At 33.8% G+C, this 18,120-nt stretch overlaps 1 protein-coding gene across 1 annotated transcript in view; it reads left to right on the top strand.

Annotated features, from left to right (window-relative positions):
• The window catches only part of LOC145331798 (uncharacterized), a 40,727-nt gene that overhangs the window by 679 nt on the left and 21,928 nt on the right, over window positions 1–18,120 (top strand). The window contains exons 2-5 of the mRNA XM_080176642.1: window positions 12,605–12,669; window positions 13,618–13,655; window positions 14,620–14,720; window positions 17,151–17,180. Of these exons, the coding sequence (XP_080032768.1) occupies window positions 13,653–13,655; window positions 14,620–14,720; window positions 17,151–17,180 (134 nt within the window). The 5' untranslated portion in view covers window positions 12,605–12,669; window positions 13,618–13,652. The remainder of the gene's footprint in view (window positions 1–12,604; window positions 12,670–13,617; window positions 13,656–14,619; window positions 14,721–17,150; window positions 17,181–18,120) is intronic.

Here is an 18,120-nt window from a genome sequence, read left to right as displayed (position 1 = left end):
ACCTTTTAATGTCCTCTAATTCAATCTACAAATTTACTACTTTATGTACGTAAAATATATTAACTAGCAGTTGCGTCCCTAGCTTCTAGGAGCTCTCTATTCCAAATAGTAGAAAAATTACGAAAATTAGCCTAAAACCATCAAAATTTCAAAAGAAAAGATCTCACTAATCGATGGACTGTTATGGTTCTTCTTTCAATGAAGCTTCTTATTGGTCCTTCAAAATACCATGATTTTATTACAATAGTTTTTCTTTTCAAAACTTAAATGTAAAGGAGATTTTCAGCTATCTCCTTCCCTCAAATGCTCCTAGAGACATCGAGGGGGGGGGGGGAGGGGTCAGGGGTGGAGCCGTTAGTATATATACATGAATTATTCCAAAATTTTAGAAAAAGCATATCTTGACAAGTAAAGCAGAGTATGCCAATAATCCCCCTAGTCAAGTAGAGTTTGCCAATATTCCCCCTAGTCAAGTAGAGTATGCCAATATTCCCCCAAGTCAAGTAGCGTGTGCCAAAACAGGCTATTGGCATACTCAGCTTGAATTGATCCAGAACCGGTTATCATGGCCATACGGAAAAATTATGTATAGCATCGAATTACAGACAATTTTTCTCGTATATAAAAATGAAAATCATAAAATTTTTCATTTTTTATTTTAGTATCTGCGGGAAGCTCTTTATAATATACTAGCGGCTTCACTCCTAGCCTCTAGGGGCTTTGCCCCAAGAGGTAATTAAACAAATTTTATGTGAACTAACTTCCCCATAAGAAAAAAAAATTGTGGAGAAATAGGTACCTACGCAAGAAGAAAGAAAAAAATTGGGGGGGATTTTTTATTTTTGGGGGGGTTGGGGGTGTCCCACCCCCCAAGAAAATAGCCTAAAACCACCACACGACCAGTAGGTATATTCCCTGAAGAGTAGAATTCGATCGGTTCAGTGGATACTGAGATCTTAATGGACGGACAGACGGACAAACAGACATCGTTCTACTTTGTATTATAGATGATGCGAGAAATGTCTTCGAAACCGATAAATATCCGCTGGATTACAACCAATTCTGAGCAGTAATGAAAAATCATGTATTGTATCGTATTATATTATCCCCACTAAAGCTCACAACCCCCTCGATTTTAGACCAAGGGGGTGTCAAAAATTGTAAAAATATTGTCAAAAGTTTTTAAGTGCGCTTCGCGCACCCAATAAAAAGACCTTACTCAAGCCACTACAGAAAATCGTTTTACCTAAAGAAGTACATTAAAAGCAGTTTACTTACAAAACGTTTGCTGCAAAAGAAAAAAACAAAATCTATGATTAAAACCAAATTTAAAGTGTAACGATAAAGTATAATTTGATTGATGAGTTTCATATTTGAGTAATCTTAAAAATTTCTAGATTATTTTTCCTATAGCAAGGATGACAATATCCTTAAAAGCGAAGTTCAGCAAATATGATAGATAAACTAAAATTGGCATTCCTATAAAGTAGTAAGAATCTTTTTTTAAAGCTTAATATCTCAGAAATTACTGGGATAAATGGGTTGTACTTTTCATTAAAGTTTTAAGAATGTCTTGAGCGGTTTTATGCTATTTTTCAGACCTTCTCAACCCTCCCTTAGGAGGCTATGGGCGAATATATAAATTGACAATGGATTTAAAAGTCCACAATTTCTAGAGTTCCGTGAAAATCTGTATCAAAAGTATTTTACGAAAAATCAAATGGACATATTTACATTTTAAGTCTTGATTTTAAAGTAATGCTTCGCCCATACAATAGTTCCCAATCGCCATAGAAATCTAATCATGTGTGAACTTTTGTTGTATGAGACAATGGAAGAAAAATTCATGTACATCCTCAATTTAAACAAATAGGGGCTTCGCCCCTAGCCTCTAGGGGCTGTGCCCTAAGAGGAAATTAATGAGAAAAATAATTAAAAACCTGGTGAGAAGCCCCCACTCCACCACTAATTTTAAATAACAAAAAAAAAATATTGGGGGGGATTTTTTTATTTTTAGGGGGTTGGGGGTGTCCCATCCCCCAAGAAAATAGCTTAAAACCACCACAGGACCAATAGGAATATACCCTGAAGAGTAGAATCCGATCGGTTCAGTGGTTACCGAGATCTTAACTTTTTACAGTCGGGACCCTTGCCGCACCTTAATCGGTCGGGGGGGGGGGGGGCATTCAACGCCCCCCTTATTATCTCAGTTCCTATTAGAGCTAGAGGGCTAAATTTTTTTGTGCAAGTCCCCTGTTTGATAATGAATTTTATAGTGTAGGTCAATTTTCGTTTCCTTCACCCTTTTATTTAACAACTTTTGTTTTTAGGTCTTTTTTTACTTAAAAATTTCAAACGGCTGTAATTTTCTTATTTTTTAAGCTAAAAGAAAATTTTTTCCTAGAAAATGTTTATCTTTTTGTAAATTTTACATTAAAAATATCAAAATATAAATTTCAGCAACCGCAGCTGTACTTGGCAGCTGTCAGCCGCCGCAGTCGGCGGTCGGTGGGGACAGACGGACAGACAGACAGAGATACATCGTTCTACTTTGTATTATAGATATATCTACTGCAGATTAGGATTGTTGTATCAACCAATAAAGCCAACAAATAAGAGAAAGTGTCTTTTATACCTAGGGTACAATTTTAATTTTCAGCCCAATGTCCCCTCCATTTTTGAATATTTGTAACAAACATTACTCATTTATTTGAAAACTAGCGGCCATGTCCTTAGAGGCATCTAGAAGCCCTTGAGGCGTGGAGGGGGAAAGTCGAATTTAAACTTTCAATAGTAATTTTTTTTTAAATTAAATCTTTTTTATTTTTTCTGTGGGTGATTTATCTTGGGAGGTTGGCGGTATTATAAATGCTGTAAAGAAGAACCATGACGGTTCTGCCGTTACAGAGTTCCTTATATACAGACAGACACAGATCCTGTTACTTTTATTCAAGGAAAAGCAATAAGAAGTACTTTGATTTTATCAAAACGTTTGATGAACCAAACAGAAAAATATCCAAAACGATTTTGGGGAAATAAAAAAAACTTTAGATGTCAAGAAATTATAGATTTGATTGGTGATTTTCATATTTTTGTAATCTCACATTATTTTCCCTATTAGAATTGAGTCATTTGTAGGTTTCAGGCTGTTTTCTAACAAAAAACGGGTTTAGTACCTACTACAGAAATCATAAAATCGTAAATCAGCCCCGCCCCCTCTAGCTTTTTCAATGTCATTTTTTTTGTAGGTAAGATAGAGACCTGTGACTTCATGACATTTTAAGTTTAGTAATTATACGTCGGCTAGAGTTGATTTTATAAGGATATCTGGTCTGTGTCGGTTGTATTGTTCGGTCAAAGTTGGTGGCACAAAAATTAGAAAAAATCTAAATAAAACTTAATTTCTACATATTGACTTTTGTGTATAAGGTAAATACCTAAATTTTTTTTTTGGCGATTACTTAGATATTAATGAACATCTGAGAAAAGTGGTGTTATGACCGTTTGACTGATTTTATGACCGATTTTTTGTCCAGCTTTTTTTATTGGCATATATAAAAGCAAAAAATTAGCCCCCCCCCCCCCCGAACTAATAAAGGTGCGAATTGGGGCCTGATCTGTAATGGTAAAGCTTGTACATCCTTGACTGCATGGTTTGTGTTCTAAATGAAAACGAGACGACAACGTGATATAAATTTTGTCATCAAAATTTTAAATTAAAATTGTAATTCGATTATTTGCAGGTTATTATTTAGTGTTTTCCCCAAAAGTTCCTAGCGAGCATTGAACCCCCCTCTTACCAATAAAAAAAAATGAAATAAGTGAGGGGGGGAGGGGAGTTCCTAACCCTGTGGGGGGTTATACCTGCGGTGCCTTAATCTTGCGGGGCTATCTTGTACACAATATAACCTTACCTAACCAGACATAAAGTTAAACACAAACACGTAAAAAACGTACTCCCTTTTTAAAAGCGAAGCTATTCTATAATTAGGGTCGGTCCGTCCGTACGTCCGTCCGTCCGTAACGGATAGCTTTTTTCGTTAATTTAGGCATGTTAGAATTGTCCTATTGATTTCAAACTTTGCATGGTGATTCCTGTAGTAGTTAGGAACGATTTAGAAAGCGTAGCAACTCTATAATCATTACCAGAATGTCCGTACGTCCATTTTAAACATGTTGATTTTTTTTACTTTCTTAACAACAAATACAATATTATAAGCGAAGCATTTCTATAATCAAGTCCTAAAAATGTAAGTATGTCCATAAACATTATTCTGTATGTAGCAGTTTTTCAAAAAAACTTATTTACAATTTTGCTTCGACTCTTATGCCTTTATATTCTGATTATTCAGTTCTGACACTATACAAGTGTTAATGTCCGTTTGTCTTACTATTTTAGTGCTTCGCTTTTATGGATGTTGTCATCCTTGTTTATATTTTCTCAAAGTAGGGGGGGGGGCTTTTGTGCTTTAACCGGCTCTTTAAGGAAAACCACCGATCTTTTACACCCTCAAAGAAAAAAGCTTTAATGTCTATGGGTTATAATAGGGTCATTGATTGTTTATTTTTTGATCTTACAACAGATTATCATGTACTCTAACAAAAGGAAACTTTACACTGTCCCCTCCAATCCTACTTGGTGAACGAACTGACCAATAAATGATGTCCATGTTAGCAATCTAAATTGACGACAATTTTTCCCTATATATCTACGTATATTTTATATTCATTGATGATGGGGCTATTTCTTAAACTGGTGATTTGGTAAATTTTTCCAGATTAATTTGATTATCAATTTTTGATTATAATCATAACTTTGCGTATTAATATCTCGATCAGGGACGAGGGAAATATTATGATATTTATTTATAGCATCGTATTATAGACAGCTTTCCGTGGATATTAAAATGAAAATTATAAGATCTGAACCAGTTTTATTTGCACACAGGGGTGGAAGACCAGGCTAACAAAACTGGCATCAATATTATGATTTTTATTTAATACCGTGGAAAATTGCCTGTAATACGATGCTATTTTAATTTTAGTATGGCTGAGAACCGGTTCTAATCCTGCGGTTTAAATAGAGACATAAATAATAAGCTTAGAATTGACATATGATAATAATAACATATCGATAATTTGTCAGTTATTACCATACTTATATAATGATTGAGACTGAAATTCGACTGTAAATTACACTGGTACCCAAAGTTTTATAAACACGTTAAATTTATTCGTTGGCTATAAAACTTTTATTGAATTTTGATTCGCTTGTTCAAACTATCAATATGAATCAATTATTTTAATCTAGAGAACATTAATGTATATCAATTTATCATCTATTGTCTTATCCCTTAAGATCCCTGAGATTGCAGTCACATGTTTGTTTATTAAGGAAAATTTAAGGACACATGTGAAGAAAATATAAAGATTAACAACAAACGATTCAGCATTTTTTTTAAAATATGTATTCTTTCAACTTTGGTAAAAAGGGGATAGATGGTAAATAGATAGATATGATAAAATAAAAATAGATAGATAGATAAAAGATGGATAAATAGATAGGTATATAGAAATGTAGATGGAAAGATTGATGCTAATACATTGTTTTGTAGAAAGACAATGAGATAGATAGCTTTAAATTATTTCTGCATAATTTCAGCCAACAATTATTTTTTTCATTATTGTTTCTCATCTTATCACTTAACCCTTACAGATCGGGCCCCAATTCCCACCTTATCAGATCGGGGGGGGGGGGGGTGCTCAAAGAGCCCCCCCCCCCCTCTATCTCAGCTCCTGGTACAGATAAAGGCGTAAATTTTTTTTCTGGTGGTTCATGTGTATTTTTAGAGAAAATTACTTTTTTTAGTCATAGCGGTTAGACCGTTAAATTTTAAAACAGCTGTAGAGCGGCCAATTTTGCAGCTAGGATGACCAAATTTTAGGACGAACTTTTATTTTTCATAACAAAAATATTACTTTTTCTGATCATCGCCGAAAAACGGCAAATAACGGAAACTGCCATTTTCGGCGGTTATGGCGGTAAAACGGCGGTTGGCGGCGCCAATTAATATCTTATCTAATTATTGTTGCTCAAGGATTTACCAAAAAATTTATAGGTCTCTAGCTGTACTAGAAGCCACGATATTCATAATATATGTCTGTAGTAAAAGCCGGACAAAAATCGGTCATAAAATCGGTCAGGGAGCGGTCAAACGGTCATAACATCACTTTTCTCAGAAGGTCATTGATATCTAAGTATTCACCAAAAAAAAAAAAATTTCTACTTTATACACAAAAGTCATAATGTAGAAATTAAGATTTATTTAGAATTTTTTATAATTTTGGTGCTACTCAACCGACTTTGACCGGACACCACGACCGACACAGACCAGGTATCCTAATAAAATCAACTTTTGCCGACGTATGTAACAGCTCTCCATCTTACCTACAAAAAAAATGAGATTGAGCCCCCCCTTCCCCCCGATCTGTAAGGGTTAAGTATTACGATTCCTGAAAATATAGGTCTCTGTGTCTTTTATAAAAGCAGCAAAAAATCCGTAAATATATAAAATAACCAGAAAACTACATGGATACCCCTGTTGGAGACCTTATTCGTCTACTAGCAAATTGTTTTCTGCTCTTTTGTAGCGACTTGGTTGTGTTTATATTAACCGACGCTAATGGTTGATTTTCAAAGACTCATTTGATATTCGGCACAGAGTCTATGGGGTGAGACATACAGTTATTAAACCCCTTACCCCTCTATTGTTAAAAGCTAAGCTTTTTTATAATTAGGATCGGTCAGTCAGTCCGTAACGGATAGCTTTTTTCGTTAATTTAGGCATGTCCTATCGATTTCAAACTTTGCATGATGATTCCTGTAGTAGTTAGGTAGAAAGTGTAGCAACTCTATAATCGTTACCAGAATGTCTGTACATCCATTTTTTTACTTTTTTAACAACATTTTTTTATGTGATAAATCATTCGATTGATCTGAATTTTGGATTACTGATTCCTATTACAATAAGGTACAATATTTTGAGCGAAGCATCTCTATAATCAAGCCCTGACACTCTACACGAGTTAATGTTCGTCTGTCCTATGTTCAGAGCTTTGCTGTTATGGATGTTGTCATTTATGTTTTACTTTAATGAAATAGCACTGTAAATGTCAGCATTATATCTGCACGTGCAAAATATTGCACAAATTTTAACATACCGGACTTGCAAATCTTATTACGTAGGCAATATTTGAAAAATTATGAATACCTCATGAGAAAGGAAAGGGATATTGGACTGTAAATCATTATGGTACCCAATGTTTTATACTCACATTATATCGTTCGCTAAATTCAACCTTTGGGTCCCTTTTCTAAAACATCCGGCCTAAAAGACAATCCTATTTTGTGCCAAGGTATTCCACCTACTCAAAAGAATAAGACAAAGAAGTTAAGATTAATTTAATTGCAAGGAATAATCTACTATTTTGGCCACATAAAAGATTTTTCTACAAGTGTAATATCCCCAAAGATTAAATGTACTAAAACACTAAAACACATGAGATATCTGATGTGCAGATCCCAAAGTTCTATAGTTAATAAATACCAGATTATAACAGTAGAATCATAACCTTATTACGTCCTACTTTGTATTGTTAAAATGCTGTAGATAATATTTCATGGAAACAGCCTGTAAGTTTTGCAAAATTATGTAACATCTCTATATGGCTAGAATCAGGAAGGGAGTGGACATTGGGCTGTTTATTATTCTAGTACCCAAATAATTGGCGTAACAACTTTGGGGACTTTTGATTGGTTGATTCATTAAGTTGAGTGTCCTAATAATTGTAACCTACAGCAGGGGTAATGTTGGGGATATACATCAATTTATCGGCCATTGTCTTATCCCTTTAGATCCCTGAGCTAGGATGGGCAGGTGGCAATTTCATGTTGGTTTCATTTGATATCAAATGCCCCACCCACATTTCTTATATACAATTTTTAGTAGCGAAGCTACTCTATAATTAAAAAATTATGTCATTCCTTCTGTCTGTTATCTAAGAATAGTGTACTAAACATGATTTTTAGTAGCGAAGCTACTCTATAATTCACTTTGTCTGTCCATTCGACAGTCAGTCAGTCAGTAACGCTATGGGGGAAACGTGATTTTCTCGGCTCCTGTTCAAGATAGACAGCTGAAATTTTTAGTAAACATTCTCATGACATATGCCCATCTAATCTATACATTGTTTTGTCCATCTGTCTGTTATTTGGGGTGCTAGATTGACTCGTAGATTTTCAAGTTTTCGTGATTTTTTCAACTCTCTTTTAAGATGCAGGGCCGAACTTTTGAGGGAATAATTAATTTTCCTAAAGTTTTAATAAGATTTATCTGTTAATTGGGGTGCTAGATCGATTCCTATATTTTTAGGTTTTCATGGTTTTCTCGATTCCTATTTAAGATTGACGGCTGTAATTATCAAATATTGAATATGCTCATGTTCTAAATGCTTCCATTAAGTTTCATTAAGATTCTTTTATTAATTGCGGTGCTAGATCGATTCATAGATATTTAAGTTTGAATGATTATAAGGTTGCGTGATTTTAAAGGTTTGATGATTTCCCTATTTTACCAAGATTAATATTTATTATATGACACTGCTTTATAGTAGTTGTTTCCCGATTTCCATTCATAATTTTGAGCTTCGCTACTTATGGATGTTGTCATCCTTGTTTTGACTTCTTTTCAATATAGACGGCTGACTTTTATGTGAAAATATTCTTTACCAACGAGCATCACGTAAACGTTTAAGTGTAGGGTAAGATACCCCTCATTTAACCCCCCTCAAAATAAAAAAAATTTGCCGTCCCTGGAGCGTTAAGTATATTTCAATTCATGAGAGGGGTCTTAAAATTAAAAAAAACACAATTTCATAGAGATATTACATTATCGCAATCTTTTGAATTTTTTTGCGTTCTTTTTATTTGAGTTTCTCGAAGCATGGCTTTTCATGTGCATTGTATATGGAAGCGTGCAGTTTTTAAAAGCAAAGCTACTCTATAATTCAATATATCTGTCCGTCGTTTAGTTTGTAACGCAATAAGAGAAAGATTTTCTCGTCTGCTATTGAAGCTTTATTGCAAAAATTGAGAAAGACTAACCTTTTGTGTCACTTTTGAGGAAGACGATTCCTATATGACGTCATATAAAGGGGAAAAAAAGGGAAGAAGGGGGGGAGAAAATCTCTTCAAAAGAGATGGGAGAATAGGAAAACGTCTGCCTCAAAAGTGACACAAAAGTTGTGTAGTTTAGTCTTTCTCCAAACTTTGTTTTAAAAGTAATAGAAAGTTTTTTTTTGTAAAAAGTTAAAGATACATGCGTGAAAAAAATTGTAATACAAGAACTACATAATTTTAAATTTTGCAAGCCAGGGTTTAAAAGATTGGATACTGGCATACTCTTTATTTCCTTTAACAAGTAACAAGATCCATTAAGATCTCGTAAACAGCTTGACAGATCGTTACACTACAAATTTCAGAGAAATACTATTATCTATAATACAAAGTAGAACGATGTCTGTCTGTTTGTTTGTTTGTTTGTTTGTCTGTTTGTTTGTAGCGAAGGATCTCGCTAACCACTGAACCGATCGGGTTCTCCTTTACAGGGTAGCTTCTCATAGCGGGAAGGTTTATAACTATTTTCTTGGGGGTGGGACAACCCCAACCCCCCAAAAAATGAAAATAACCACCCCCCCCAAAAAAAAAAAAATTATTTTCTTTAAAATCTAGTTTGAGAAAATCTCTTGAGGCAAAGCCCCTAGAGGCTAGGGGCGAATCCGCTAGTACAATACAAAGTAGTAAAAGTTTTTTTGTCTGTAGCTTTATATTTTACCCTAACAATATTTATCTGTACACTACAGAAGGGGTAATTCTAATCATCATAATTGGAGATGTACATCAATTTTAAAAATGTCTTATCCCTTGTGATCCCTGATACCTCTACATGTGCAGTGGCATGATTAATTGCGTTTTTATGTCTGAAGGGATAAGACAATGGCTGATAAATTGATGTACATCCCAAATGATGATACACAAATTATATATAATAATTATACCCCTTTTAAAGATTTACAATAAATAGTTGAAAAGCTTGGTCACTCAACTTAATGAACCAACTAATAAAAATCAAATAACAGTCCCCAAAGTTGTTCAGCAAATGTATAAAAAAAGGGTATTATAAAACTTTGGGGATTATTCTAACAAACAGCCGTTTGTTCTTAACACCCTGGCTTTTCTACATTAAAAGTGGCATGATTAATTGCGTTTCTATGTGAAGCACTCACGTGAATGTAGTTTTTAAAAGCGAAGCTTTTCTATAATTAGGGCCGGTCCGTCCGTCCGTCCGTAACGGATAGCTTTTTTCATTAATTTAGGCATGTTAGAATTGTCCTATCGATTTTAAATTTTGCATGGTGATTCCTTTAGTAGTTAGGTACGATTTAGAAAGCGTAGCAACTCTAAAATTTCCATACGTCCATTTTAAACATGTTGATTTTTTACTTTTTTAACAAGAAATTTTTATGTGATCTAATCATCCGATTGGTCGGATTTTTGGTATATTGATTTCTGGGACAACAAAGTATAATGTTATAAGCGAAGCAACTCTTAATCAAGTCCTAAATATGTGTGTCCATAATCATTATCCTGTATAAAGCAGTTTTTCAACAAATTTACTTACAATTTTGCTTCGACTCTTATACATTTATATTCTGATTATTCAGTTCTGACATTATATAAGTGTTCATGTCCGTTTGTCCTACCGTTTCAGTGCTTCGCTTTTATGGATGTTGTCATTCTTGTTTTATAGAGTAGCGAAGCTACTCTATAATTTGCTTTTTCTGTCTGTCCGTCTGTCTGATTTTTTTGCGGCTGACATTAAATTTTTTTATCTCCATGAGTATCTAGTTCATAATTTACTCTGTCCGTCGGTCTGTCAGTCTTATTACAAAAATATAAACCCTAAATATGCATATGAAAGGTTTTGTGATTTTTTTTACAATACATTTATGCTTGATTTATAAGAACTGAACGTCTGCTCTATTAACCACTTTGTTCGTATTTCCATCCATGCTTCGCTACTTATGGATGTTTAAGTTGTCATCCTTGTTAAAAACGAAGCTTTTCTATAATTAGGGTCGGTCCATACGTCCGTCCGTCACAAACGGAGAGCTTTTTTCATCAATTTAGGCATGTTAGAATTGCCCTATCGATTTCAAACTTTGCATGATGATGCCTATAGGAGTTAGGTACGAGTTAGAAAGCAAAGCAACTCTATAATCGTTACCAGAAAGTCCGTACGTCCATTTTAAACATGTTGATTTTCAACTTTTTATCATCAAATTTTTATGTGATAAAATTATACGATTGGTCTGAGTTTTGGAATACTGATTCCTAGGACAACAAAGTACTTTTTTATGCGAATCATCTCTATAATCAAGTCATAAAAATGTATGTATGTCCTTAAACAATATCCTGTATTTAAGCAGTTTTTCATCAGATTTACTTACAATTTTGTTTCGTACGACTTTTTATACATTTATAGCCTGATTATTCAGTTCTGACACTGTACAAGCGTTAATGTTTGTTTGTCCTAACGTTTTAGAGCTTCGCTTTTATGGATGTTGTCATCCTTCTTTTCTAACAATTTAGCAACTTAACAAAAAAGGCCAATGAAATTGAACAAGGACAAACCGTAACAAAGTAAATAATTTAGCAGATAGTGTCAATAAATTACTAGGAATGAAATGCATGTACACGTTAATTTAATCCCCACCCCTTGATTTTGCGGGGTCGGAATGGTGGGGGGGGGGGTTGTTAAAATAAAAAAAAAATATCTATCTAAAAAAGTTATTCAACTTGTAAACTTACACTAACATATACATTTCATAGAGTAGTATTCTGGTAACGATTATAGAGTTGCTACACTATCTAAATCGTACCTAACTACTGCAAGAACCACCAAGCAAAGTTTAGAATCGAGAGGACAACTCTAACATACTTAAATTAACGAAAGGAGCTATCCGTTACGAACGGACGGACTAACCCTAAATATATAAAAGCTTTGATTTTAATAAATTTATGCATAGTTTGCTGATTTACAAAAAAAATGCTCTTCCACTTAAAATGCTTACATTCATTCCTCTTTAATACATTCCCTTATACAAATAACAGGATGTCGATCTGTGTATGTTTCGAGAAGGATCTAAATATAATTGTCCTTTACGTTGAAACTTCATATAGGTCCAGAAAAGGTTTAGAACTTTTTTAGGGAATGGGACCTTCACAGTGTAGAGTCCATACTTCACCGGCCAAAAAAAGCTTTGAACCTATAAGGAACAAAGTAAAAGTTACTTTTTTAAAAACAAATTCAACATTTTACAGACAACAGTTTGGTTGCAATTCTAAGTGGCATATGTTTGTAAGTCATTTCTGGTATGGCTCCGAAACCGATTAATATCCGCTGGACTAGAATTGGTTCTACCATACCGGAAAGTTGTCTATAATACGATGCGATAAATCATTTCATTATCAAAAATTGCTTAGGGATAAAAAGCAACGAGAGGAAAAAGAAAAAGCAGAAGAACTTAGGAAAAGAAGAGAACAAACAGGTGAAAAATAGATAGATAGAGAAATAGATAGATTGAGAGTTAAATAGATAGATAGATAGATAGATAGATAGATAGATATATAGATAGATAGATTGATAGATAGATAGATAGATAGATAGATAGATAGATAGATAGATAGATAGATAGATAGATAGATAGATAGATATATTGATAGATAGATAGATAGATAGATAGATAGATAGATAGATAGATAGATAGATAGATAGATAGATAGATAGATAGATAGATAGATAGATAGATAGATAGATAGATAGATAGATAGATAGATAGATAGATAGATAGATAGATAGATAGATAGATAGATAGATAGATAGATAGATAGATAGATAGATAGATAGATATAGATAGATAGATAGATAGATAGATAGATAGATAGATAGATAGATAGATAGATAGATAGATAGATAGATAGATAGTTAGATAGATATATAGATAGATAGATAGATAGATAGATAAATAGATAGATAGATAGATAGATAGATAGATAGATAGATAGATAGATAGATAGATAGATAGATAGATAGATAAATAGATATAAATAGATAGATAGCGGAGAAAAAGAAAAAGTAGTAGAACTTAGGAAAAGAAGAGAACAAACAGGTGAAAAAATAGATAGTTAGATAGATAGATAGATAGATAGATAGATAGTGAGAAAAAAAGAAAAGGCAGAAGAACTTAGGAAAAGAAGAGAACAAACAGGTGAAAGAATAGATAGATAGATAGATGGATAGATACTTTAATACTCCAAAACTCCAGGTGTTTTATATGGGAGCTGTAAATTTTTGATACCATTTTAAGGAGGAAAGGAAATTCCCCCTTTGAATATATGGCTCAAAACCCTACCCCTTATGGTTTAATGCCATTAAAAAAAATTTTATCATAAACTTTATAAATAAATTAGCACAAAAATGTTTTATTTCATCTTAGAATCAGAGAGGAAAGAAGCACAAAAGCAACAAAGCATGGTATTTATTTTAAAATATCAAAACCACTCTATAACCAAAGAGATACGTCAGTACGTCTATATTTGATACTAGCGGCTACGCACTAGAGGCCTCCACGGGCACCTTAAGTGGGGGGAGTTGAATCCCTAAACCTATTTTTTTAAAATTTATAAGAAAAGAAAAATCTAAATTAATTTTTTTTTTTTGGGGTGGGGAGTATTTTTTTTCTAGGGCGATTTCTCTTAGGAGGGTGGTGGTACCCTCCCTTTAAATAGATATAAACTTTCCCGGGACCTATGAGAAGCTACCTTGTTTAGGAGAACCCGATCGGTTCAGCGGTTAGCGAGATCCTTAGGTACAAACAAACAAACAAACACACAAACAGAATCCTGTTACTTTAGTATAATGACTAGCGGCTACGCCCCCTAGAAGCCTCTAGGGGCACTTAAGGGGGGAAAAGTCGAACTCATCCCATTTTAAATTTGAGTTTCAAAAGAGTAAAAAAATATTTTTTGGGGGGAGGGGGGTGAAGACACCCTCCCCAAAAATAGTTTAAAACCTTCCCAGGACCTATACGAAGCTTCACTGTAAAGGAGAACAATTTAAAAATGTTTACTACTTTATATAATAGGATAACCGAGAGAGGGAGAGGGGGATTGTAAAATGCCATATCTAAAGGTTTTGCTTCTCATTTTAATTAATGTTCTGACAAAAGTTTTGAACTGACTTAAAAACAACCCAATCCGCTGGATATGAACCGGTTATCGCCCATACTGAAAAAAATCGTGTATTGCATCATACGTATAATAGACAATTTCTACGAATATTAAAATAAAAATCATAAAATTAATACAAGTTTTGTTTTTGTGGAACTTTAGCCACTCTGGACTAACAAAACTGGTTTTAATCTCATTTTTTTATTTTAATATCAACGGAAAGCTGTCTATAATACGCGATGCGATAAATTATCTAAAATCTAATTAAGGAATTATGTTTAAATTGGGACTATCAACTGCGCTTGAAAGAAAATGAGACGAAAGCTGAAAAAGATTTGGATACTAGCCTAGCAAGGGCTTGTAATTTTAGGTATATAGTTAGATAGATATATGGACAGTTAGATAGATAGATAGAACAAGGATGACAACATCCATAAAAGCGAAGCACTGAAATGGAAGGACAAACGGACATTAACGCTTGTATAGTGTCTGAACTGAATAGGTAATAAGAATATAAATGTAAAAGAGTCAAAGCAAAATTTTAAGATAAGAAAAACGGCTTGATACAGGATAATGTTAAAGGACACACTTACATTTTTGGGACTTGATTATAGAGTTGCTTTGTTTATGATATTGTACTTTGTTGTCCCAGGAATCAGTATACCAAAAATCAGACCAATCAGATAATTAGATCACACAAAAGTTTGTTGTAAAAAAAGTAAAAAAAATCAGCATGTTTAAAATGGACGGACGGACATTCTGGTAGTGATTATAGAGTGGCTACTATTTCTAAATCGTACCTAACTACTACAGAAATCACCATTCAAAGTTTGAAATCAACATTCCTAATTTAACGAAAAAAGCTATCCGTTTATGAGGTACGGACGGACCGACCCTAATTATAGAAAAGCTTCGTTTTTAAAAAGATTTGGACACTAGTCTAGCTATTTAGATAAATTTTAGGTAAATAGATATAGATAGATAGAAAAAAGAAAAGATAGAAAAAAGACTTGGACATGATAATGATAAATTTATTTATAGATATATAGACCACTAGCGGCTACGCCCCTAGAAGCCTCTAGGGGCACTTAAGGTAGGAGGGGGGAGAAAGTCGACCTCATCCCATTTTAAATTTTAGTTTCAAAAAGTAAATTTTTTTTTTTTTTTGGGGGGGGGGGAGGAGGGCGAAGACACCCTCCCAAAAAATATTTTAAAACCTTCTCAGGACCTATAAGAAGCTTCACTGTAAAGGAGACCAATATCGGTTCAGTGGTTAGCGAGATCCTTCGGGACAGACAAAAAACGTTTACTACTTTATATAATAGGATAGATAGATTTATAGATAGTTATGTAAGTAAGCAAAGGCTTGCAATTTAGGAATATGAGTTGATAAATAAGCCACGGTAAATGGTAAGCTACCTACTTATTTTAAAGTGAACAAGAATGACAACATCCATAAAAGCGAAGCTCTGAAACGGTAGGACAAACAAACATTAAAACTTGTAGAGTGTCAGAACTGAATAATCAGAATAAATTGTACCTAAATACTATAGGAATCACAACGCAAAGTTTGAAATCGATAGGACAAATCTAACATAGTTATATTAAGGGAAAAAGCTATCCGTTCCGAACGGACTGACCCTATTATGGAAAAGCTTAGCTTTTAAAATTAGATAGATAAGCAACGGTTGAGGGTAAAATACTTACTGATGATCGAAATATAGGAGTAGCACTCCCAAAGAAATAATCTGTTTCTTTAAAAGATCGTATGAAGTTACAATTAACTGATTAGAGCTAATAATTTATATAATAATGAAAAAAATATAGTTAACATTGCTCAAGTGAAAGCGCACTAAAAAATGAAACATTAAATCAATAATAATTTTTTTTGTGTAATCAAATACATATAAATAATTTTAAAAGATTTAAATAGATTATACAATACAAAATTGTTATTTAAAACTAAATTTTGAGAAATCTAGCGGGAAAAAATAAAACTACATATTTATAATATTTGTAGAAAGAAAACCTAAATATGAGGTGAAAGAGCAAAAGATAGATTGATAGAGATGGAGAGAAAGAGAGATAGTTAGACAGATAAATAGATAGATTGATAGATAGATAGCTAGATAGATTAACATAAAAAGGGCCTTTTCTCCTTTTTTTATTAAAATATATTGAATAAAAAGGGGGCTAATTTTTAATTTAATAGTGATTTACTTTTGGTTAGGTTAGGTTAAGTGCAGGTTAGCCCTGCAGGGAATAAACATAATGATACAAATATATAATCATCCCCTTTTAAGTTATAAGGGGATTATAAGGGGCGTCCAAGCTTTTTTATTTGGGGTTGTAAAAATTTTTAAGGGGGGGGGGTGGTAATTTTTTTTTTTTGGGGGGGGGGGTTATGGTAACGTCAAATTCGTTTGGGGGGAGGGTTAATCACCACCTTAAACCCCCCCTCCCCCTTGGACGTCCTTAAAGGGGAGGTCATCATCATCATCGCCATTTATCTCTTCTTTCCAGAGCATAGGCCACGCACAATGGTTCTCCATTTATCTTTGTAGAGGCTTCACTGAAAGATGAAAAATTCTTCTTTCTCAGTTCCTCAAGGAATTCCCTCCTCCAGGTTGTTTTTGGTCTGCCTGATTTCCTTTTTCCTGTGAAGGGGTCCCAAGTCAAGGCTTGATTGGTTAGTTTGGTTTGAAGGGGAGGTGGTGAAGGTTTAATTGATCGCTAGTCACTTGTAGGAAAAGCACCAAAAAGTAACACTATACAAAAATCACAATGATTCTTTTTTTAGTTTGACGAACAAGGAAGAGGTGAACAAAAAGTAAGTTTCAAAAACATGTAAAAAGCACATAATCAGGGCTCAGCAGCTGCGCGTCAGCCGCCTGTAAGCCTCAGGGAAAGTAGCTTGAAGTCTAAACCTGGCCCAAATATGGCAAACACTCTTAAAAAAAAAAACTTTCAAGGCACCCAGGTCCCAAACAGGTTTAAGTTTGATGCTTACTCGCTGCTGCTGCCGAGCCCCTGAACATAATATAACAAGGCAATTAAATAACAAAGCAGAGGTAGCGGGACAAAGTGTCTCAGAAATTAGCCATGTGACGTCATAAAAATAAGGGATTATCCATTTTTTAGGGAGTTTTTTCCCACTCATCTTCCTCATTTTTATGACGTCACATGGCGGATTTTTGATACACTTTGTCCCGCCACAAAGTAGAGCTGCATTAGAAGTTAAAAATTGCTTGGATTAAAAAATGTTTTTTTAAAAAGATACTTTCATTTAAATTATAGTCATTTCTTTAGTAGAATGCTTCTCTATAATTCACTTTGTCTGTCTGACTGTCATTTAATCAATATCGCTCTGAGGGCTATGAGGACCTTATCTTAGCTGTTATTTAAGATACACTGCTGATCCGTCAGTATGTCGGTTATGCTACAAATGGCTGCAAATGGCAAATTTATTTTTTTGAAAGGTTTTGTAATTTTATACTTACTATATTACAAAGTAGCTTGATGTCTGTCCGTCTGTCCCTTACGATCTCGGTAACCACTGAACCGATTGGATTTTATTCTTTAGGGAATATACCTGCTGGTCCTGTGGTGGTTTTAAGCTATTTTCTTGGGTGGTGGGACACCCACAACCCCTACAAAAAACAAAAAATCCCTCCACCATTTTTTTTGTTTTTAGGCGGCAGTTATTTAAAAAAAAATGTGTTATATACAATTATCACATATTATATCTCTTTTTTTAATGACCAATGCTT

The sequence above is a fragment of the Acartia tonsa genome, chromosome 1 (genome assembly GCF_053477335.1).
Source record: "Acartia tonsa isolate MP-2025a chromosome 1, ASM5347733v1, whole genome shotgun sequence".
NCBI lineage: Eukaryota > Metazoa > Arthropoda > Copepoda > Calanoida > Acartiidae > Acartia > Acartia tonsa.
The sequence above is the reverse complement of the archived record's forward strand: the minus strand, read 5'-3'. Positions and strand labels throughout refer to the sequence as shown.